Below are 22601 nucleotides of genomic sequence, written 5' to 3' on the forward strand. Positions count from 1 at the left end.
TAATAATTCACCTTTAACCTGCTTGAAAAGATAGCTAAAGAGCCAACCTGAAATCTCTTCTGGTTTCAGATGTACCATGGACCATGGAGCTGAGCACAAGCCCAGCGCAGCCCTTCTCCCAGGCTCTTAACTTGGACCTTGACTTCTCAAGGATTGTTTATGGTGTGTATTATTGGGCCATTCAGGCACCTCCTGTGGCTTCCCACTGTAAATACCAAGAGAACAAATTCTGATTTATTAATCAATTCATTAGATACAATGTATTTATGGCTACTGCAGGCCCACAGGGATTTGTTTTAACAAAGTGCTAGGCTGCAGTGAAGAACAAAGGGATGTGGTGTCGCACTTCTCCTTCCTAAGCAGAGGCAGTAGCATTTATTCGATGGAATGGCTAACGTTTCCTCTGGAATTTGAACTTGTAAATAGCTGGTCTGTTTGTTGTCTCTTTCTTCACCTTCACTTTATGAGTTTTGTCCTGGAAAAAAGAACAACAAAATCGTATTTGTTGCCATGTAAGAAAAAAATAACCCACCCAGCCTCCCTCAGATAAGTAAGAAAATCCCTGTGTGGGACTGACAAGGCAGTGAATTAGTGAAAAATAACAAGGTATTGGTGAAAAATCCCAACTGTTTAGCTGGGAATTATATTTCTGCCTGTTCTTTCCACCTTTAGGTTGTCAGGCACCATCTGGTTTGTTCACAAACTGCTGATGTGGTAAGACTTGGGCTAGTAGATATAATTTCCTAGCCATGGCACAACTGGAATGCTTCATCACCTTGCTTTTTCCACACTACAAGAGGATTACTTTTAGGAGTTATCTGGAAGTGTCAGTATAAAATCAATGAAGAAACACACACATACAAAAGTAGACCTAAGAACCTTAACAAAACAGATTCAAAGAAGCAGAACTAAATCCCTCACCAAAAGATCTTTATGTGTCTGGATCTTCTGTGCAACAACGAACATGGCTTTTTCTCTTTCAATGCGCTGCTTCAGGAGGTCGTACTGATTCTTCCTTTGCTGGGCTAATTTCTGGAGGAACAAAACCAGAAGCTGTTTTAAGACAGAAAGGAATGGGATGTTGTGGTCTGTAACTGACCTATTCTGAGGCATGTGGACCTCATGAGCATTTAGTACGTTTTAAAAGCATCATCATATTCAAGAAAGCTGCTTCAATTCGGTGGCTGGATTCCAGAGAACCATTTGTAACACCTTCATCTGACTAGGACTTCATTCTTTGTTCTTGTTTTAATCTCCTAAATCATAAAGCCCCACATCTCTTCAAACCTAGTTTAGATGCTTTGTAACATGGCTGGAATTTCATTTCTCTCAATCCTTTTAATTTCAGTGTTAAATCCAGGAGAACACTGAACTCTTCAACAAAAGCCCAGTTTATCCAGAGGAGGGGAAATAAAAGGGAAGACCAGAGACCAATTCCTGAAATGCTTCAAAATCGCAGAGAAGCTTCTCAAAATGCAACTTGTTTGGTCACGTTTACCTCCTGCGAGTGGATGGCTTTCCCAGCACAGAAATGGTATTACTGCAGGTGTGATTGAAGTAATTAAATTAAGGGGAACAAATCCCAACATGCTTACCATATGACTCAGACATTTAGAGGAGAAAACTTGTCAGTCTGAGACCTGTCCAACTGCTTTCCTGACAAGCCAAACTGAGAAAGCTGGCAGGAGGAGAGGGACCACAGGGTGTTTGTTATCTGACATCTGATTAGGAAAAAAACAGGTTACCAATTTGCCAATTGGCAATTTGGAATGCTGGTTTTAACCTTACACAGACCAAAGCAAGCTTATAGCTCTGCCCAATGTTCTAAATCAGTTCAGGGGTGTTTACAGTGTTAAAGCTGAGTGTAGCTCCTTCTAGGACAGAAATGTTGTGATAACAAAGCATCAGAATCCAAGTGCATTGAATAAGCAATGCAATCTGAAGAGTCATAAAACACTTTATATTAAGAAAGCTGGAAAGTGAGATTATAGTTTAAAGGTTTTTAAGGGGAAAAGTACAGAGTCAAATACTGAATCTTAAGCCACTTCAGGCTCGGAACCTAACTGAAAAATACTATAAGATCAGAAACCTAACAATAGCTGCATCCATGTTGGAATAAGCTTCTTCACATCCCTATTCAGGGATGAAAGGGGTTTTGGGCATGCGTGAGTGGAGATTTAACAGGGGATCCTGCAAAAAAATCACACCTAAAACTGCAGCAATCTAATGAAAAGATAGTGCCATAGGTGTATGTCATGTCACAGAGGAGAAACACATCAGTTTTGCCAAGGAAACTGCCTAATCATATCTATACCATTCTGTTCTAGCCTGTATGTCACAGTTCTTCATTTATAATCCACAGTGGACTGGACTACCAGTGAACAAGTTCTCCATGTCAGTCCAGCAGAAGATTTGACTGTAGGCTCCAGGTACTTGATGATTAAGTGACATCCACCACTGCCTTGTGTCACCAATGTAAGTTTTAAGACAACACAAAAACTTTGCTCCCCTTCACAACAGTCCAATGAATCCTCTTTAGAGCTTATTATATGGAAGATTAAAACATGAAGAAAATGACAATAAGAAATAGTGGCAGCACCTTTAAGTGGAAAGGATCAGTAGCTCCTTTCAGTGTCTCTTTCTGCAGCGTTGCAATGGTTGGTCGGTTGTACACTCTATCTACGAGCTCCGGAAGAGTATCCAGATGAGTTGCAATATCAAACTCCTCAACTATAAATAACAAGAAAGTTAGGAATAAACTCCCATGGACCAGCAAACCTTCCAAAGGTGTAGCCTAAGAGCTGCCAGTGATGGAAATCCCACAGCTCCTGCAGAACTGATGTCTTCTCTAGTAATCAAAAGAGATTTCTAGAGCACCAAATTATTACTCCTGGGAAAAATAATATCTTTGTTTATTGTAATGGCATAAAGAAAGCACCATTAAACAGCTACAATAAAACATGACAGAACAAGTTTTCTGCTACAACCCATTTAAATCACAAAATCCTACAACGGTTTGGGTTGGATCAGATCCAACCCCCTGCCACGGGCAGGGACACCTTCCACTAGGGCAGGGAAGCTCATCTCAGTCACCCCTCTGGCAGGTTCAAGTCATTCCCCTTGGCCTGTCCCTACAGGCCCTTGTCCCAAGCCCCTCTCCAGCTTTCCTGCAGCCCCTTCAGGCACTGGAGCTGCTCTCAGGTCTCCCCTTCAGGAGCCTTCTCTTGTCCAGGCTGACTCAGCCCAGCTCTCTCAGCCTGGCTCCAGAGCAGACTGCTTCAGCCCTCCCAGCATCTTACCTTCTTTTTTGGTATCAAAGAAGAACACGTGCTTGTTGGGATTCTTCCCCTCCGCATCCAGCAGATGGAGCTCCGACTTCAGCCTCTCGATTTTCTGCAGGGAGGAAGTTAAGGTTTTGCCAAACATCCATGACAAGGTAAATAACGTCTCCCTGTTTGTTTCTCAAACATCAGAACTATTCCTTTCTTTTTAATCTTTGGAAATCCACCTAGTCTATATTTATGTCATGTCTTCATAACCCTTTGGGTAGAGAGGTTAACAGTAATTTCTGGTACTACCCTGCTAGATAGGTGCAAATCAATTTTCACAACAGTAAGTTATCTCTACGGTGGACGAAGCAGGAACGATCACCATGAAATCACTAGCAAAAGTATGAAGGCAAATCCAAAGCTTTCTCTTTATTACCTGCAGTAATGGTGTGTGGATCACCATCAGAGCATAAAGCATGTGCAGAAGTGGGCTGTATTTCTGTATATCGACTGCCTACTGTATTCAGTTCCCTTCTGTAACAGTAATTCTCAATTCTTTATAAATATTAGAAGAAAGAGTACATGTCTAATGCCTGAAATGTACATAAAATTTGCCATGTTTACCTTTAGGTTTTATACACACTGACATTTCCACTACTACACATATCAGATTTCACTAAACATACATACAATAGCCAACACAATCAAAAGACCAATCCTGAGCAAACCCTAGAAGAAAGGGAAGAGTTACCTTGGCTTCTGCCACTCTCTTCATTTCCACATATTTAATATCCTGCGTCCTCATCAGTTTGACCTGTTCAGGAGTCACTTCATCCTTTGGCTGCTTTTTAATATGAACTCCATCCTAAAACCAGAGAATATGGCACACACAGATAGAGACCATTCAGCTATTGGTCCTAACAATAAACCCAAAAGGTCTTTTTTGTCCTTTGCCCCTCATGCTCTTCTAAGCTTCCCATAGGCACCAAAGCAGGTCTGCTGATCTGTTTACTAGTTCATAATGAAAGCCAACAGGAGGTAGAGAAAAAATGATGTTACTCACAGCAACTGAGTGTAACCCTGCTTGAAGGCAGTTTAGTTTCTCACCTTCAGCTCTGCACGTATCATTTTAAAGTAGAACTCATCAGGATTCTTGTCCAGGGCTTTCTTTTGAAGCGCTCTGAGGGCATTCTGCTTCTTGTGGTAGTCACTAGGAGAGAAAACCAACAAAACCAAACCAGCCCATAGCTGCTGTTCTGCAGTTTTGCCGTGTTCACAGTCCCTGATGAGAGGCTGAGTCCATCAAAGTGATGCTCAGATCTTTGAGACACTAACAAATTACTTGAGCTTTATAGTTTATTCCTTAACCAAGCTAGAAACAAACACTGCCCAACAACAGGACACGGGAACATATTCACCCATCCTGCAAAGCTCACTGGGCTGCTCAGGCCTCCTGGATCTACAGAATCGGGTATTAACGATGGACTACAACGCTTGTAAGTTCTGATTAACCACAAGAACGACTTCGCAGCCTTCGCCCTCCACGTTCCCTTTCCCCCTGCTCAGTCACGGGGATCTGGAGCGTGTGCGGCCCCTGCCTGTAGGAAGGTCCGTGCTAGACGGTACCGGGACCACCGGCTCCTGTGCGATCACCAGCGCTGGCTCCTCACCGCGGCCCCAACGCTCCGGTGATGCCCGGACTCCCCCCCCCCATCGGCGGCCTGGCCCCGACTCACCGAGCGCGGAGCCTGTAATCCTTCTTCTTCTCCAGCAAGCCCAGCTTCTTCCGGGAGGCGGGCTAGGGGGGAAGCACAGAGCGGCATCAGCGGCCGTCAGCACCGGCAGCTCCCGCAGCGGCCCGGCCCGGTGCACTGACCCGTGACCGGTCCCGGTGCACTGACCCATGACCGGTCCCGGCGCACTCACCTGTGACCGCTCTCGGTGCGGCCGCTGCTTCGATTTAGCTGCTTTCCTGAAGGCGGCAGACATGGCTGCGGGCTCCGATCCCCGGGCTCAGGCCTCGATCTCCCCACTCTCCGGTACCGGTGTCCCGGTGCTTCCCGGTGCTGTCGCCGCCGTGCGTGACCGGAAGGGGCGGAGCTCCGGCGTCAGAGGTCGCGCGCGAGGCCCGCCGGGCCATGGCGCCGTCTCCATGGTGACAGCGGGGCCAGCGGCCCGGAGCGCTCCCCGTGCCCCGTTAGGCCTCGCCCCCGGGGGGGGTTGGACCGGACCGGCCTTCCCGGGGGGTCCCCACCGGTGCGCGGCCATGAGGGCCCGGCTGGGAGCGGGGACCCGCGGCCCGGGTGCGACCCGAGCTCCCTCTCGCCCTCAGCGGCCCTGGTGCGACCCGGTCCGCACTGCAGCCCCGGTGACCGGTGTGCGGAGGCCGACCGGCCCCCTACCCTGCTCCACGCAGGGCTTGTACAAGCCCGCAGGGCTGCAGGGGGCCGGGAGAGCTCGGTGGGGCCGGGGATCTAAAGCGGGGTGTCCGTGCGGGGCAGCAGCTCCCCCTCGGGGGTAGAACACCCTACAGCTGCCGGTCCTCCGGCCCGCGGACCCCCGGCGCCAGCCCCCTCCCGGCTCTCGGAGCTCGGCCTTGTGTGGGGCGGGCACCGGACGGCCCGGCCCCAGCCCAGCCCAGCCCGCCGCCCCTCGGCTCCGCCCCGGGCTGAGGAGCTCAGCGGAGCGGAGCTGTGGTGAACTGAGCAGCGCCTGCCCATCGCCGGGATAGCGAGCGTGAGCGTCCATCAGGTGGGTCGGGTCGGGACGGGACGGGACGGGACGGGATGGGACGGGACGGGACGGGACGGGACGGGCAGCACCGTGCTGGGGCAGCGGCGGTGGTGGTGGGAGCCCGGGTCGGTGGCCGGAGCTGCCGCCCGCTTCGTCCCCCGCAGCCCCGGGCAGACCGGGGGCTGTCCCGGGCCGGGGGAGTGGGTTTGTGTGTTCGGAGGGGACGGTGCCTCCGCCGCGGGTGTCCCCGTGGGATCCCGGGCGGGTTTGGTGTCGGTAGCCGGGATGCAGCTCGCCCGGGGAGCCGCGGTCGGGTTCGGTGGGAAGCGCAGCCCGCACCGCTTGGTGAAAGGGAAACCCCACTCCTTCGGCCGTGCCCCTTCCCCGGGCTGCGCGGTCGCAAAGCTTAAGCTGTGTTTTATTAAGCAAGCTCTGAAACTTTACCCAACCAATAAACTCGGAAGTAAACTTAAACCAAATGCTCCAACGTAGCGCAGGGAAATGTTCAACACATCCTAAGTGGTTGCTGTGTTCCCAGGGTGGGTACAGGGAAGGACTGCTCCAAGCCTTGCTTTTTGTGTGAGTGTGTGTGTGTTAAACAAAGACTCTGCAGTCATGGTTTGGATCTCGCTATTAAAAACCAGCTCAGCATCACTTCAAAACGGGTTGGGGTTTTCACTAAGCACAGTGTTGTTTCAGATGATTGTGTTTTCTTTCAGGTGATGTTTTCTGTTTTGGTTGCCAGTTTAGTTGGTGTTTTGTACTTGTGGTTACATTAATCACTTTGACTCTTCCATGTGAATTCACTTTATAGTTACCCTGGGTGAAGTGTGTTAGCAGGAATTGTTCCCCGCTGACTCACAGCTCAAATGGATGGTGTGTGTTGGTGGCTCCTTATCTTCACAGTGCTGTTTTGATACTGAGGTCTCCATCCTTTCAGAGCTGAATTTAATGCCTTTGCTGTTTCCCAGTTTTGAAAAGCATAAAGAAATCGTCCCAAAGTGGAAAACCTCTCTCAAGAGCAGAGGGAAGGCGGCCCCAGAACAGGCCCATCTGATGGATGCAGGATCCTGCTGGCAGCTCACACCAATAGAGAACAGTTCAGGGAGATTTAGTTTTTAGACTCCTGTACCAAGCATTAGAAGTCTGTGGCTCTTCCAGCCCCTTCGGGCATGGGATTGTCAGATATTCCCTTTACTGTTCATTTTTGAGAAGTGTTTTCTTGGATATGTCCTTCGGAGTCTCCTGTATTTAAATATCTGCCTCTGGCATGAGGAATCTTTTTTCTGATGTTCACAACAGTGTTGAAGCTGCCTCATTTCCCTAATTTGCTTTGTCAAAATGTGGTTTGACTTCCTGATCGGCAGGACAGCAGGAAAGGGGAAGTCTGACATTTCTCCTGTCTTATTTTTGTGCCATTTTCCTTCTTTTTCCTAGGATGGAGACCATTTGGTTCTTGGTTACTTCCTTAGAGACACAGAGTTGTGAGCATTGGTTTCATTCTTTCCCAGCTAGGTCTGTAATTTCCTGTACTTCTAAGACCGGTGGCATAGCATGAGACAAAAATACAGGCAGTGTAGTTCGTTGTGGGCACTAATTATAGTGGGTGCTCTGCTGCAAAAAGTATGTTTTGGAATAAGGGTTCCTTAAACCTGCACATAGGGAGTGGTGCGGACACACCAAAGGCAGGGTGGTGCTTGGAAATATCCAGAATTCCCTAGCAGGGAGCCCTGTGAATGCTTCCATGGCCTCCGCTGCTGGAGCACTGCTGTCTCTCCATGCAGGATGCTTTTGAGGTGCCTCTTGGGCGATGACCTGTGCATCTCCCCTGCCTGCAGAGCAGCCCTGAAGAGCTGAGCAGGGACCGGTGTGCTGAAGATAGGCTGGTTCCTTGGTCTCTGGAAGGACAGTAGGTTCCTGCCATTCCCTCTGCAGGGTTTGCAAGCATCTGCAGCCCGTCTGCTGTCAGCTCTGCTTCCTGTTTACGCTGCAGTTGGGTTTAGAACAGACTGAAACAGCCATGCAGCCCGTCAGTGGGGTGGCCCTACTGCCCAGGATCATCTTGGGGGAGAAAGGCAGGAGGCTCTTCCCTGGCCCATGTCATTGTGGTTGCCCTGATGACACAGAGTACCAGCCTTGTGTGGCTATGGGCAGTGTTCACTGGTCAACAGATACTGGAGGGGCATGAGCTCAGTGATGTTCTTTGGGTTTTGGACCTGGCAGCTTTAAGATAGAGGTGAATCCTTAACTGATGGAGCCAGGGAAAACTCTGGGGGCAGGTTACTGAAATTCCCAGTGCACGAGCTGTGGAAACACTTGGTTCTGTTCCGAGCCAGGACTTGCTTGACTGCAAGATGCTTTCTGCTGTGCTCCTAATTGCAGCTGAGCTGGTGCTGTTATGTGGCCTGCTGGTGTTTTTGAAATGCCAGCAGGAAAAAGGGATAAATGGAGTGCTCAGGTGATTCCCACCCCATCTCTCTGGAAAAGGACTTTGTTGGGTAATCACGGCACTGATACACAAGATTTTCATGGTACCTGCCGGGGTCCTCATCCATGTCTGTGGGATTTCCACTGTTCTTGGCTTGCTTGAGGTCATGCTTGAAGAGCCCTGATTGCAGCAACAGCCTTGGAGAGAGACATGAGCATAAACCTTGTGCCTCTGCCTCACCTTTTGTGTAAGACATTTTCCACAGGCATAAAAGGTGTTTATGGAAACCTGGGAACTGATTGGTCTGAATAAAAGCCGAGCTTCTCCCCCAAGCAAACAGCTCCAGAACTTATTGTAATTGCTCACGTAAGGAAACCACTTCTCTGGTGTTCAGCAATCAGTATCCATGGTTGACATCCACAGTTCTTGGATTGCCTGGGCCCACCACGGAGCACCCACTTTGGTCTGGGGAGAAGGTGGTGCAATGCCACTTGCAGTTTTGCTCAGTGTTCGACTCCAGACTTCAAGCTGCTACACCTCATTCCTTGGGGGCCTTTGACTATTTCTGCTGAAAGAGATGCAGTTTCGATGGCCAAAATGGAAAAAGTCAGAGAGAACTTGTCAGTGTTTTGCCTGGTGAGATCATAAAAACAGATGTAAGTGTTTTACTCTGGTTAAAAAAGAAAGACAGGTAGAACAATAGACCCCAGCTGCATCTAGGAAAGGGAAGAGACCAATTGTTAGGGGACAGAGAAACGTTACCAGTACTATGTAATGTTCAGATTGCTGCCAGGAATCTAGGATAACTGTTAAAGGCTAGGACATTCGAGTACAAGGGCTGAGATTTTGCAAGCAAAGGGGTTCAGCTGCACGTGCTGCAGTGGTTTCAGTGGAACCTGGGCCAACCCTGGCTGCTCTCTGGGAAGCAGCTGCCGTGAAGCCGCTGCAGAGCTCCCCATTGTGTCATTCCATGGAGGGGAGGTGGTGTTTCCCATGAAGGCTCATCTGTAGACTTTGTCCATCAAGTGGTGGCTCTTCAGCTGCAGTTGGAAAGAAAACTGCCCTGTTGTGCAGAGATGTAGTTGCTGAGAAAAGTCCTCGGGCTTTGTTTCTTCTCTTCCTTCCTCTTTGCGCTGGTTGTGCCAGGTGTAAAATACAATTGTCAGCAGTTTGCAGGGAGGGGGAGTGTCAGTTTTCCTGTTGAAGAAAATATCAAGGGGCTGATTGTGAAAGGAAAGGGGAAATTGAGGAATGCCACATGGCTTCCACCTTCCTGTATTTCAGCCTAGCAGAATTGCCTCTGCTCGGTGACTCACTTTGTGTCTGTGGATATTTGCTAAATGGTGAAAGGGTTTAACAAATGATTCTGCCCTTGCACAACGGGAGCCTGCTGAGAGGATAATATTACTCTGGGAGCAATTGGAAGGACGTGTCTGTTAGGGTTAATAGTTAATCAAAAATTATTTAGAAATGGTTTAACATAAAATCCAAACAGCAATGTAATAAAAATCCTACAATTTATGGTCTTGTTCTTACTGCAGCCTTGCTTTTGGCCTGTGGTCATCAACATTAACTCACATCATTTTTATTTGCCTCTGATTACTGTAGATTGGCCAATTGTAAGTTGCAGTGATTTTGTGCAAAGTATTTTGAACTTCTCAGCTAAGAAACTACTAATTCTTAAATCAGTGCTGGGGATGAATATTAACTCTGGACCCTTCTGATTGGTGTCAGTGCTGGATGGAAGCTTGTTGGTGTTTATGCCCAACCTGCCCAGTGCCAGTTCTGTTCAGAAACATAAATTATCTTCCAGGACCAAATACAAGTCTGATGCCAAGGACATAATCTTAACTGCTTCCTAACTTAGTTGTGAACTAAGCCTGAGCTGTATGCCAGAGGAATGTGCTGTATCTAACCTGGAGCCATTAGCAGCCTCCAATGTCATAAATCCAGGGAGCGGAGAAGCCAGTGCAGGTGACTGGACAGCTGGAGCTGTTTTCTCTACGCACAAGGGGGAAAGGGACCTCTGAATAGCTCAAGGAAGTGCTCAGCGTGGTTGGAACGGCCGCAGATCTGCTTCCCTAGTGCTTCCTTCAGCACATGTTACACTTGACCCTGCCAGCACTAAACGCCAATAGGAGTCAAGTCATTGTCCCCAGTGGCAGATTAGACTGCATGGCCATTGTTGGGAGTCCAAGATTTCCCTCTCTTACTCTGTTTAAGTGACTGCTTGGATGTGTGGCCAAAGTAAACATGAGCTAATAAAAAATGTAGAGATAACAGAGACTAGCCATTGTGGACTAAGCAGGCATGCTGTGGCAAAGAGATGAGTGGGGTTTGCTTGCAGCTTTTCTGCTTCAGTTTTGAAGCTCAGTTACCTGGAAAGGCAGTGATACAGATCAAGTATAACTTCCTTTCTATTGTGCGAGGGGAGCTATATTTATGTGGAGCTTTTGAATTGGAAAAGGGATCTGTTAGGCTGCTGAGGATCTAGTGCCTGCCTTGCAAGGTGTAGTGTGAAGACCACGTACTAGAACCGCCTCATGTGAGAGCTGTCAGTCCATGCAGCTTTGGAATACCTTCCTGTATTTCCTCACAGTCTATTTCCTTATTGGCAATCAGTGCATTTTCAGTTGCCTTTTTACTTTTCCATTTACTCAGCACACAGCTGTGAAGCCCATTGCTGTAAGATAACATTGAGACCAGAAGTCTGTGTGGGATTGTAAGGAGGTGAGATATCTCAGTGGCTATCAAGAGTGCCTAAACTTACAGTAAAGGAAAGAATGAGATTGGGAGAGGATCAAAAGCGTTTCTGTGTGAAGCCTCTGTAGGGCAATAGGGGTTGGATTGTCCCTGTATTCCTGTGATGCAGTGGTGTTGAATGCTTTATGTTATAAAAGGTGCTGAAGTAAATAGCTGGAGAGCTACTATTTGGGTAATGGCTGGTTTTAAGTGCTTGTATGTTGCTAGCATACATAACCACCGTGTGTCTGATAATGGCTGACCTGCTGATGTTATTCTGTAGTGGCTTTCTTAGCTCTCCTCTTCCCTTTGGCTCTGCTGGGATAGTGTGGTCTTGCACTCCATCTTCCAGCCTCCTCTTGAGTGGAACAGCAAACGGTGTTCAAAAGGTTATAGAGAAATTGAGGGCTGAGAGTGTGATACATTAAAGGATTAAAGGCTGCTGGGCAATAATTACCATAAACGATGCAGACAAGTCCAGATCTAGGAACAGTTTTCCCTCTTTCATCCCAAGCCAGTCATGGCTCATGCTGACAGCACACCTGGAAATGAGGTAACCGAATACTCTGCCCACACTGTTTGGATATGCTGGGGCTTGGGCACAGACGTAGCATGTGTTTTCTCTGCTCCTGGGCAACCTTTGTTCTCCTGTAGCCAGGAAGTCTTACAGATGAGGTGAGACAAGACAAGGTGCTTCTGTTCCTTTCCTGGGAAGGACGCTCCGAAGCCACCTGAGGTGTGACTTTCCCAAGAAATACCCTTTCCAGGTGTGGAGATCTTGCTGCTATTGAAGTATGAGGCAGAAACACTTCCAGCGCTGCCTGAACATGTTATTTAGGTCAATTGCAAGGAAGATGGCAACATGAATCAGAAAAGGAGTTGGAAGAGGAGGAAAGTCATTAGACAGCACCTTGACATCCCCTGCCAGTGCCAGATTGTTCTGTAAGCGCAGCGAGGGATCACATTCATTGTCTTCTGTGATCTGTACACTCCTGTAACTATGAGTAGTTGGACTGGAAATAAAAGAGAAGGCTGCACACAAAAGCCTTACCTATGCAACTCTGCATCAGTGTACCTATTCCACGGTGTATTAACAGATCTCTTGAAAACGGAGAGATAGAACAAAGTCTCATTATCCCTCTGGAAAACAAAATGCATCAGAAGAATTGCTCTAACTGTCCATTTTGGGTGAATGAGGCTCCAGAAGATGCTTCTGTGGAGGCACAGTCACCACATTTTACAGTGGAGCACTGACCCAAGTGGCTGGGGTGAGTGTCCACCAGCTCGTCAGCATGATGTGCCTGCTGCCCCATGGTAGCACCATGGAGCTTTGGTGGTGCATGGGAATGAAGCAAAGCCAACAGCCTGGGTGCACTTGGCTCGGTGCTGGGCTGAAGGGATGTCAATGATGGGAAACCTTCTATATACGTCCCATTGGGCAGGGCTTTGCCGAGCACTCCGTTTCCCGTCCCAGAGGAAGCAGCCTGAATTTACCCATTGCTCTGTAGAGACCTGTAGGCTAAAACAAATTATTCTTACACAGGAGAAAACATTGGGACCAACCTTAACTGATGAAGCAATTTGCCAGCTTTTAGCCTCAAGGTCCCTCGTCCCGCAGGGCTTTCGAGTGTGATGACTTGGGTTGGTTTCCCAGAAAGATTCTCTTGGATATGTGCTGTTGGCAATACTCTGGCTCATTACTTGCCTCTTTTAGTTTTCCAAGAGCCAGCTCTCGTTAGCTTCGTTCTCACAGTATTGTTTTCTTTCTAGAAGAAGCCTTTGCTGGCTCTCCTAAACCATCACATGGGAATCGCTTACTAGCTTAGGTTTATTTTTTCTTGTTTTGACCCAAAGCTGCACTTCGCTCCCCTCTGTAACACTGCCAACATCATTTCCAGTCTCTTTTAAGCATATGTTTTGCAATAATATCTAAACTCTTGGCTCCAAAGAGCTGCCTTCCAGAGAGATTAGTATCTTTTAATGAAGGAACTGAGAAGCAAAGAGTGAGAACAAAAGCAGTATCTCCAGAGCCTGTAAATCCACCCTGACCTTTCCCAAAGGCCTCAGCCTAGACTTGAGCGCTTAGCTAGCAGATAGCAGAACTCAGGGTGGACTTTAGTTTGCATAGTCCTCTGCCCAGTCACTGTTTGCTGGAAATGTGCTCTGCACGTTGTTGCCATCTGGGCTTGACTGTACTATTCTTATAATCTCCAGGGAACCTTCTCTAGCAGAGCTCATCTCTAATGGAAGTCCTCTTTGGCTGACCTTGCAGTGAGGCTAGTATTAGAGATTTGGCAGCAGCAGTCTTCATAGGAAGAAAAACGGCTTGGGAAATGTGTTGTCCTGGCTGGGAAAGAAGGTATGCCACTTGCCAGCTGTGTTCTCCAGGTATCCAGCTGGGGATGTGGTATTAAACTAGAGAGTGAGGGGTCAATACTAACGTTTTCAAACCTTCAAGAGAAAAAAGCTACAGGAACGCAAATGCCTTCAGAAAAGCAACTGAAAAACTGCCTTTGCTTTAGGTGGGAGAACTGGATGTAGAGGTGAGAAGGAAGTTGTACAAGGCCATGCAGGAAATTGGCAGCAGTGGTGTGAGTACACCCCATATCTTCTGATATTCATAGAGTCATCATAGAATGGTTTGTGTTGGAAGGGACCTTAAAGCGTATCCTGTTCCAACCACCTTCCACGGGCAGGGACCCCTTCCACTGGAGCAGCTGCTCCAAGCCCCTGTGTCCCACCTGGCCTTGAGCACTGCCAGGGATGGGGCAGCCACAGCTTCTCTGGGCACCCTGTCAAAACCTGTTAAAAAGCTCCTCCTTGGTTTGCATCAGTGCATGTCTGGGAGGCTGTGCCTGACCTGCAGAAATAAGGATTGATGGTTAGAGAACTGGCATCTTTGGAAGTGGAATTTCTCTCTATTTAGGTTGCAGGTGAGCTGGGTTCCAGTTGCATCTTGTGGTTTTGAGTTTGTTGCTTGTTGGTGCATATGAGTATGTATGAGTGCACTGATTTCAGCATCTCCCTCAGACTAAATAGCACCAGGGTTAAATACATTTGCTTTGGTTGAGTCTTCAGCTATGAAGTTTTGTGGCAGATCAGTAAAGCTGGTGCTCTGGTGAATGTTAAACAGGACTCTCTACACCTAAATCTCCTTCCTCACTGATTCTTCCTTTGTACTGCAGTAGTATCATAGATCTGGTTGCAAATTTCAATGAAATTTGGGCAAAAAATGGCTTTGGAGCAACTTCTGCTTGACGGTCCTTGTTGTTGTCCTTGTAAATACACACCTTGATGCACCAGACTAAAATAATACAATCAGAATGGGTTTTCTAGACATGTTTTCTTGTCCTTCTGAATAGATATGTGACTATAAATTTGACTTAAAATGTGTAGTCAGATGTGTTCTGTCACAGAGGCAGAACGAGGGCTCCACATGGTGTCAATAACTGCTCTGGCAGCACTCTTTACCAAAGTAGTAACTAAGTTGGATCTCGTATGTTGTGACCTGCCCAAGGCATCCATTTGCACCACCTGCTGCAGTGTCCTGGGGAATTCCCTGCATTGCTTTTTAAAGATTTATATAGGCAGGGACAGAAAAACAATGGATCAGAAATCCCACATGCACCATGAAGATCCTTTCCTGATGTTACGTGCTGTGTAGCCACGTTTTCCTCCGAGCTCTTTCCAGCTGGCCTCATCTCTCCATGCTGTTCCAAGGTTTTTACCTTGATTTGCATGAATGAGCCTGGGGTTGTGATGTTCTGGTTTGCTCATCCTTTGGCAGGGCAAGCAGGTGAGATGTGCTGAACCTGGAGCTGAGAGTCTGAGCTGCTTACAGGAGGACATTAGGACTGGATGTGGGGTTCCAGTAGGAAGCAGGATCTTCATCTGAATCTAAATGAGCAGTCTGCTCTTCAGAGGAACTGAGCTGAATTTGCCTGAAATCATAGGAATGGATATAGGTGCTCAGCATCCCTGGGGTTGAGAAGCCAAGATACAGGCTGCCACATACAAAACCAAGGCAAGAACAAACCCCAGACCACTCCAACCTCTGTTCTGAGGCTGTAAGTGCTCTGGCTCAGCTCCACAACCTTTCAGGTATTCCCATTTGCACTGTGTGCTCACAGACCTCCGTTCACTTCTAAATCACACTGCTCTGTGCTCCTGACACTTCTATGATGGATTGCTGACCATTGAACCTGTGGCACCCATTTGTTGTCTGCTCCCTCCTGCCTGTCTCAGTCCATCCTTAGTGAAAAGTCTCACTTTCCTCAGCCTTTTGCACTCTCCTTAACTGGTTGGAGCTACCTTGAGGCTACTTTTGATGCAAACTCCCAGCAGATTTCCTGTGATGTCCTGGATCAGCTCTGTCCCTTTGTTTCCCAGGCAGGAAGGCCTCCTGCCTTGTGCAGCCCTGGGCTCCTCTGGCCAGCCCTCGTTCAGCCACGCTCTTGAGAAATCCTAGTGGAGAGTTAGAACCTGGCAGATGGAGACTGTTACCTCATTCCACAAAAATGCTTTGTTATTGAGAAAATGGAAACTGTCTGAGGTTTGGGAGCTGAATAGAGTCATTGGTGTCTGTTTTAACCGCAGTTTGGTGGTGACTGCTCAAAGTTCCCCTCGCCAAGCATTCCCTTTTCCTACACCCATAATCTTCAAGTCATCAGGGAGCTGCAGTGATTTAACTCATGAGCTGAGCAAACGCTGAATGCCAAACGCTGAATGCTGTTGCATACTCTGCAGAGACTGCTAAAACCTCAGTATCTTCCAGCAAAAAATGGCTAGCCATAAATAACCCTTTGCAAACTGTTGGCCAGCAAAGTGATCCCTGTGGATACTAAGCCAAATCTAACCCTTGTTTTCTGTTACAGTCTCAGCTGTGCTTCTTGTTTGTTTGATTTTTCAAAAGCTGTGTTAAGATTATGCAGGGACCTCTTGGAGAGAAAAGGCATGCACAGAGCTTTGTGTTTTATCATTCTTTGACACAAGGATGTGAATGCCAGGTATGAAGAGAGATTTCATCAGTGGTTTTTATAAAGCGGTTTTCAGCACTGGGCATTTGGGTATAGAGGAGAAAGAAGAAACTGTTTGCAAGCTGCTTTTCATATTGCTGTGAATAATGACTTGAGTGAGTCCAGAGGAGCATTAACCGACATCCAAAACTTGTTTTAGTTAAGATATTTGTATGCATTTGTGAAACTGTGGCATCTGATCCCTCCCGCTGAGGACATTGCATAAGCATTATTCACCAAGCCCCCTAATAGAGCTGAAAGCAGCAGGGTTAGCTTTTTGGACATAAAATGAACACTTTAGTAATGTATTTTTAAACTAATTAATCTTGGCGGCCCCAGTGAATGTCTTCCAGCTGCTACAGCTGGTTTTTACATGACTAAATGCTTCGGTGCATAGAAAACCCTAGAATACTGGAAGCAGGAGATATTAAATACTGAATTATTACCCTGGAATGTAAATATGGCCTGGATGATTTGAATTTGTTTACCCAGATTTCAAGTGTTCACTTAGAAATTCATCGATGAATACAGTTCCAATGTCCTTATCTGGGAAGAAAAGTGTCTACTCAGCATCTTCTCTGAATTGCTTTAATATCAGAGTGGGGTTCAGCACCAGGAATTTGCTTATCTGGATGAATAATCCCAGTTGTTTTGGGATCAAGATTTCATCTATAATGAGCTGTTTCCTTTCTAGGTCCTTGCTTTCTGTGGGTTTAGACTGTAAGCAACAAAACCCTTTCCAGGCTGAGCTCTGCCTCCTGAGGGCTTTGGGAGGTTTTATTTAATAGAGAACACAAAAACCCATTGTAAAACCAAGGAGCAGTTGATTCTCAGGCTGTATCTTAGCAGTTTAGAGGCCATTATGGACATGTGGTGTTCTTGTAAGTGTAAAACAACCTTATTGAATGATCCGAGCCCAGAGGATTTCCCTCATGTGAGTGTATCAGAGGTGAGGTAATTTCTGTTGCAGGTCAGATCTGTGTGGCTGCTGATCATGCCATTTTCCACCAAAACAGCATTTATCATCACTCAGGACTCTTGTTGGAAAAGGTCTTTTTTTAAGGCTCTTCAAATGAAATTGAATAAATAATATTAAATGTCTGTCTGAAAGGCCTAATTTCAGCATGGTTGAAGACCAAAATTCCTCCCCGAGATCCACATCTGATGGCAGTATTCCCAGGTATTGCTCAGGATGGGAAGATGGTGAAGAAAGAACAGCAACAAAACACATGTGGATCACAAAATGTATCCGAGTGGAAGGACTGCTTTTGTCAGCATCATGATCCCATGTACCAGCCTAAACTGCTGGCTCTTGCCAGGCTTTTGACCTCACCTTGGAATTCTGCTACTCTCATTTGAGGAAAACATGGCTTTTTCTGTTCCTCAGGACGAATCACTTTGAACTGATGTGTACCTCCTGGTGCTCCACTACTCCAGTGCCTTCTTCCAACTCAGAGCACTCGCTTTGGAAGCCTAAATAGTAGGAGCAAGTAGCAAAGGCATGGTGTTACTTGGTTGAAAGATGCGCAGTCTGGATTAACTGTACTTGATAACTGAGCAGTACTGTGTCTGTCCATCATAGAATGGTTTGGGTTGGAAGGGACCTTAAAGCCTGTGTCCTTGTCATCCTTCTCTTCCTTCCTTTTTTCCCCTGCCTGTGACAGAGCTCAGTTTGTGGAATCTATGTGGACACAGGTCTATAACATGCATTAATGGGTGTCACGGTTTCCAGGCTGACAGGGATACGTGCTGCATCTCAGAAGGATGAACAGGGACTTGGATCTTGGTTCCATTTTTAGTTCTACCAAGCTTGCCTTGTGCCAGAACCCACCGAGGTGCAAATCCCACGAGGGAGATAAAATAACTGCCTGCCCTGCAGGTATTACAAGGGTAAATAATGTTTTTGCTGGTGACAGCCATTAGGGAACTGAGGAAGCAACAGTCCCATGCGAGTTACGGGATGTTGGATCTGTGGAAACTGAGTGCCCTTTCCTTTATGGTCTTGTTCTGGATCATCTTATTTGTGTTGTTTGCAGCAGGGAGTCAAGGAGCTAAACTACTTTCCAAGTAAAGAAACCAATCCTTAGTTTGTGTCCTTAAATGTGGATTAGTTATTCTCATCTGCCTCTTTTCTCAGCACAGGGAAATTTCCAAAGAGAAAAGTCAGCCTTTACATTTGAAGGCATTTCAGTGGCTACCTTTAACTCGGGGAACACTTCATACCAAGAAAATTGCTGCCGTGCCTAACTCGGAGTATTCTGGAATACACAGAGTAATAGCAGTCCTTACTAAAGACCCATTAATAGCAAGAAGTACGCAATGTCGCATGTAACTCAGCCAAGAGAAGTTTTATTTCTAGTATTTCTCAACCCTGTGCAAACATCATGTAACTCACAGCAAGATTAAATCTGACCCATTGTGCTTGTGTAGAAGTCTTGGATGTGTTGCTTTTGGAGAGCCTGAAGAGCTGTGTGTGGAAAAGCACAAATGCACTTCAGGTTGGTGAAGGTGTTAGACCATATGCACAGGCTGTGTATGTGTGTGTGTATATATATGTCTATATGCAGAGTCTTTGTGGCTCAACTAAGGACTGATGAAATAAGTGCTTCCAGATCCTTGAGAGCTTTGAGTTCAGAAGATGTAGAGCAGAACTTTGAATAAGATTGGAAGAGGGAAATCCAGAGATTTTTGAATAACTGGGTCCCAAGTAGATCAAGCTGTTTAAATCACACTGACCCTTTCCAGTGCAAACCAAGGGGTTCGGCTGCTCACCTCATTCACACCCGACTTGGTAAGTCAGCCTTAAACTGATGTTCATTTGCTTTTCACTTTATGTTACAAGTTTTGCTTGTTCTCTGTTTTTCTTTCCATTTCTGACATCATGACATTGAGAAATAGAAAGGATTTGGGAGTGAGCTGTACCTACACAAAATCAGAATCACAATTCTTCCATGTCTTCTGCAATTTAGAGTCACTTGAATATAAGTGTCCGATTTCCAGTCACAAGTAGTGACATTTAAACCTCTGTAGGAAATGCAATCCCTGTACTGATGTCACCCTCTGGTTTATGATGCGACTGCTTTGTTTCTGGGCAAGCACTTGAGGGTTTTGCTGGCGAAGTGATGATTTACCATTGAGAATCTCTTGCTGGTGGCACCTGCTCTGACTGTCTGTGCTGTGAGTCACTGGGAGAGCTGCTGGGACCGTTGGGTTTTACGCTGGCCCATTGCATTCAGCAATGCAAGGTAACAGAGAACTGGTCTGTTTTGTGTCTTGGGCTTTGCCAAGATGGGACAAACCACTTGGAAATAGAGCTTTTTTTGTTCTGGTTAGTCTGGAGAACTGAAGGAGGGTTATTAGGGAGTTGGTGGTGACTTGTTGCAGTAAAGCCATGATCCTCGAGCTGCGTGTGCATGCAGAAGAGCCTTGGAAGACCTTTCAACATAGTCAAAGAGCGGGTTGCTGTTGCTTCCTTCAGTGAATGAGTGTGAAGCACCTTCTCTGCAGCAAATAAATGGGGCATTGCTTTGTATCTGCTGCTTCAGGGGCTGAAACGTCAGCTCTTCTTGGTCTTTACCTGAAAGTTGTCATGAGAGGAACCTCTGTTAGTTAAAGTTCTGACCTTTTGGTTCCTTTTTAATCTGTGACAAATCTGTTTTGTGTAGGTTTCCTTGTAAATCTCGGATCTGAATGAGAGAATGAGGCTCTGCAAATGAGCCACAGACCTGGAACAGGGGCTCTGTAATGTTACTTTGGTTCGTGTGTTGGGTTTATTTCTGTGAAGGAGTAGTGTTCCTCTCTCTGGGAGCTTTCAGGGACAGCCAGCACTTGTGCTTTCCTGTGCCACCCATCACCAGCAGTGTCCCACGTTGCCCAGATTGCCATGCTGAGCAACAGCCAGTTCAGAGGCAGACCCATGCAGTGGGCAGGGGCACGGATGTTGCGAACCCAAGGGGTAAATCCATGATATAAAGGCATTTGTCAATCTTCTGAGCATTTGTGCCCCTTAAAGTAGCTGTTTCCACTTAGTCTTTTTGGATGTGGCACCAGTTTTCCCTTATGGGTACCACTCTAGCTCAAAACGTGGTGACGCAGCACAGCAGATATAGGAAAGCATGTTGTTAGTTCATAGAGATGTTTTATTACAGATGTGACAGTTACAACGGATGTTATTTATGATGTCTGTTGTTCAAAATGTGTGGTATCTAAGAGCAGTTTTGAAAGGTGCCAATGGGAAATGCTTTAAAAGGGAGCCTGATCTGAAGATAACTGGCTCTGTATCACTGAAGTGAATGGCACCAGATGACCACATCACCTAGCAGAGAAATCTTCAGCCACAAAAGAAGGAAGCTTGTTTCCCTTCTGTGTTGGCAAGGCCATGGCTAAAAGCAGAAGCTGTTTTCCACTCCCAGTCTGTCCCCGTTGTGTGCTTGCTGGTGCTCGGAGGGCTCAGCTATGCTGTCCTTGCAGAGCAATACCTTTTTCAGGAGGGCTGCAGCTGGCACATAACAGCATCTCCCAGGCAACAGATGATCTTAGTTTTGTTTCGGACCACAGGCAAGCAGTTCTGGGGATGGTAACCTGAGACAATTTGCCTTTGCCAGGATTCAGTCCTTCCCCAGATTTAGAAGCTGCTCACATGCTGCGGGTTACAGAGCTGTAATTGCCTTTGCTTGCAAGGGACACCAGCAGCTGTAAAAAGGACCTTAGATTGGGACTGTCCTTACTTCTCATGCAGATAGTCAGGTGGAGAGGCCCATGCTTACTGGTCAGATGGTGGGAGAGGCGTCTCGGCTTTCTCTGCTGGTTTTGCATGCAGGTGGAGAGACCCAAAAGTCTGCCAGGGTGACAATGCACCTTACCTTTCTCAGTCAGTATAACTGCAAGAATCCAACTACAAATGCTCATGTTTGGGGGGCAAAGAATCAAGTTGGAAAAGGGAGTATTTTGACCAAATTTGGTGAAAAAATGCACTTTGCCCTTTAAGTAATAGGCACGCATTAAATGAAACGTGTCTGGTTTATGTGTCTTTTGCTGCTACTGGAAGTCAAAGTTGCTTTGTTTATTAAAAAAGCCCTGAAGCTGAGCAGAGCCTTAATCAACAAAGAGCTGTCAGGTTTTCTGGAGAAGGCATTAAGGGATCAGACCAAGCAGGTTTGCTTTGCAGCACATGAGCACAAACATGTGCACCATCACTGCATCCTATCGCCTGCCCACAAGCTCCATGTGTGCTCATTCAGAAGCACGCTTGAAGCAGCCCTTTGATTGCCTTTATGTGCAAAATAGAGGTATAATCGAAGTACCTTTTATTCAGGGAGTGTGAAAAGCTTTGTAAATGCTAACTTATGTATTGCCTGAGAAAGAAGAATGGCTTCATCCTCGGTTTAAATAACAGCTGCCTAGAAGAAAAGTTGAAAACTACAGCATAGGGGCTAGAATTGTGGGAGACCTTTAGGGAAACAGAGGAATTCCATTAGGTTGCAGTGAGGTCTGTGCTGAGATGCAGAGCCCCCAAGAACCGAGCAGCCAGAGCAGTCAGCTTGGTTTTGTTGCATTTAGGCTGTGATGTCTGTTTGAATTGCAGGATTCTTGTGCGCTGAGCAGATCGAAGATGAAGGTAAATTGGCCTCAGTGTGCAGTTAGTCATTTCCTGTCAGGCTTTCATGGTTGAATTCTGGCGTCCTGAGGATGACCTTTATTTCATGGGGCAAAGAGATTTTGAAGTGCTCTTGCCGGAGCCTTGGGTTTGTGCCGTTGGATAAGCAGTTAGGCATTTCTATGGCTCTGCGCCAACTTTGCTGGGTTATAATAAAGCAATCCAGTCTAAATTTAAACTTTCATTGCTAGATTATAACCCTCACAACATGCTTATTCTTCGGGACTCCCTTTTCCCCTCTCTACCAGCCAGAGAGATCTCACTGGCTTTCTGCATTTGGGAGGTTTAGGGCATCCTAGGCTTTGCAACCGACTTCTGTCTTTTGAGTTTGGGGCACGGATGCATTTTCCCCTTTGATCTTTGTGGTCATATGTTTGGTGCTGGAGAATACTGACCTCGTTGCAGTGCTCTGTTCCTCCTGCACGGTTGTAGTTGCCATGACGTGTGGTGTTATGAGGCTGTAGCACACAACAAAAACCATACATGCTACAACAGTCAGGTGCCATGAAGCACCTAATCTACCAAGTTCTAATTTCATGTGCATTTATATATACTCTCTTCATCACTTTTTGATGAAGCCTCATCCAGTAGTGATCCCTTCCCACCACCTTTTCATGCCCATCACTTCATAATGACACAGACAAAGAAGGGCCACAGGTAGATGATACCATGCTAAGCAACAGGCATTTCCCTGTTCAGATCAGCATCTGCCTAGACCTGGTGTGAAACCTGGGGCCTGGAGGCCAGCCACTGCCCAT

At 46.8% G+C, this 22601-nt stretch overlaps 2 protein-coding genes across 3 annotated transcripts in view; one reads left to right on the forward strand and one right to left on the reverse strand.

Annotated features, from left to right (window-relative positions):
• Window positions 1-212: 212 nt before the first annotated feature.
• On the reverse strand, window positions 213-5375 carry UTP11 (UTP11 small subunit processome component). The gene is made up of 8 exons (XM_005142204.3): window positions 5196-5375; window positions 5006-5067; window positions 4377-4479; window positions 4021-4134; window positions 3300-3393; window positions 2600-2730; window positions 922-1032; window positions 213-475 (listed from the first exon to the last, which is right to left on the reverse strand). The coding sequence occupies exons 1-8, from the start codon at window positions 5256-5258 to the stop codon at window positions 392-394; spliced, it is 762 nt and encodes a 253-aa protein (XP_005142261.2). The 5' UTR covers window positions 5259-5375; the 3' UTR covers window positions 213-391.
• Window positions 5376-5803: 428 nt separating this feature from the next.
• The window catches only part of FHL3 (four and a half LIM domains 3), a 28701-nt gene continuing 11903 nt past the window's right edge, over window positions 5804-22601 (forward strand). Inside the window, exon 1 of one of the 2 annotated variants that reach the window (XM_034069373.1) lies at window positions 5804-6020. The gene's annotated coding sequence lies outside the window, so the exon portion shown is untranslated. The remainder of the gene's footprint in view (window positions 6021-22601) is intronic. The other variant, XM_034069372.1, reaches the window with a different exon arrangement.

This window comes from Melopsittacus undulatus, chromosome 14 (genome assembly GCF_012275295.1).
Source record: "Melopsittacus undulatus isolate bMelUnd1 chromosome 14, bMelUnd1.mat.Z, whole genome shotgun sequence".
NCBI classification, from domain to species: Eukaryota; Metazoa; Chordata; class Aves; order Psittaciformes; family Psittaculidae; genus Melopsittacus; species Melopsittacus undulatus.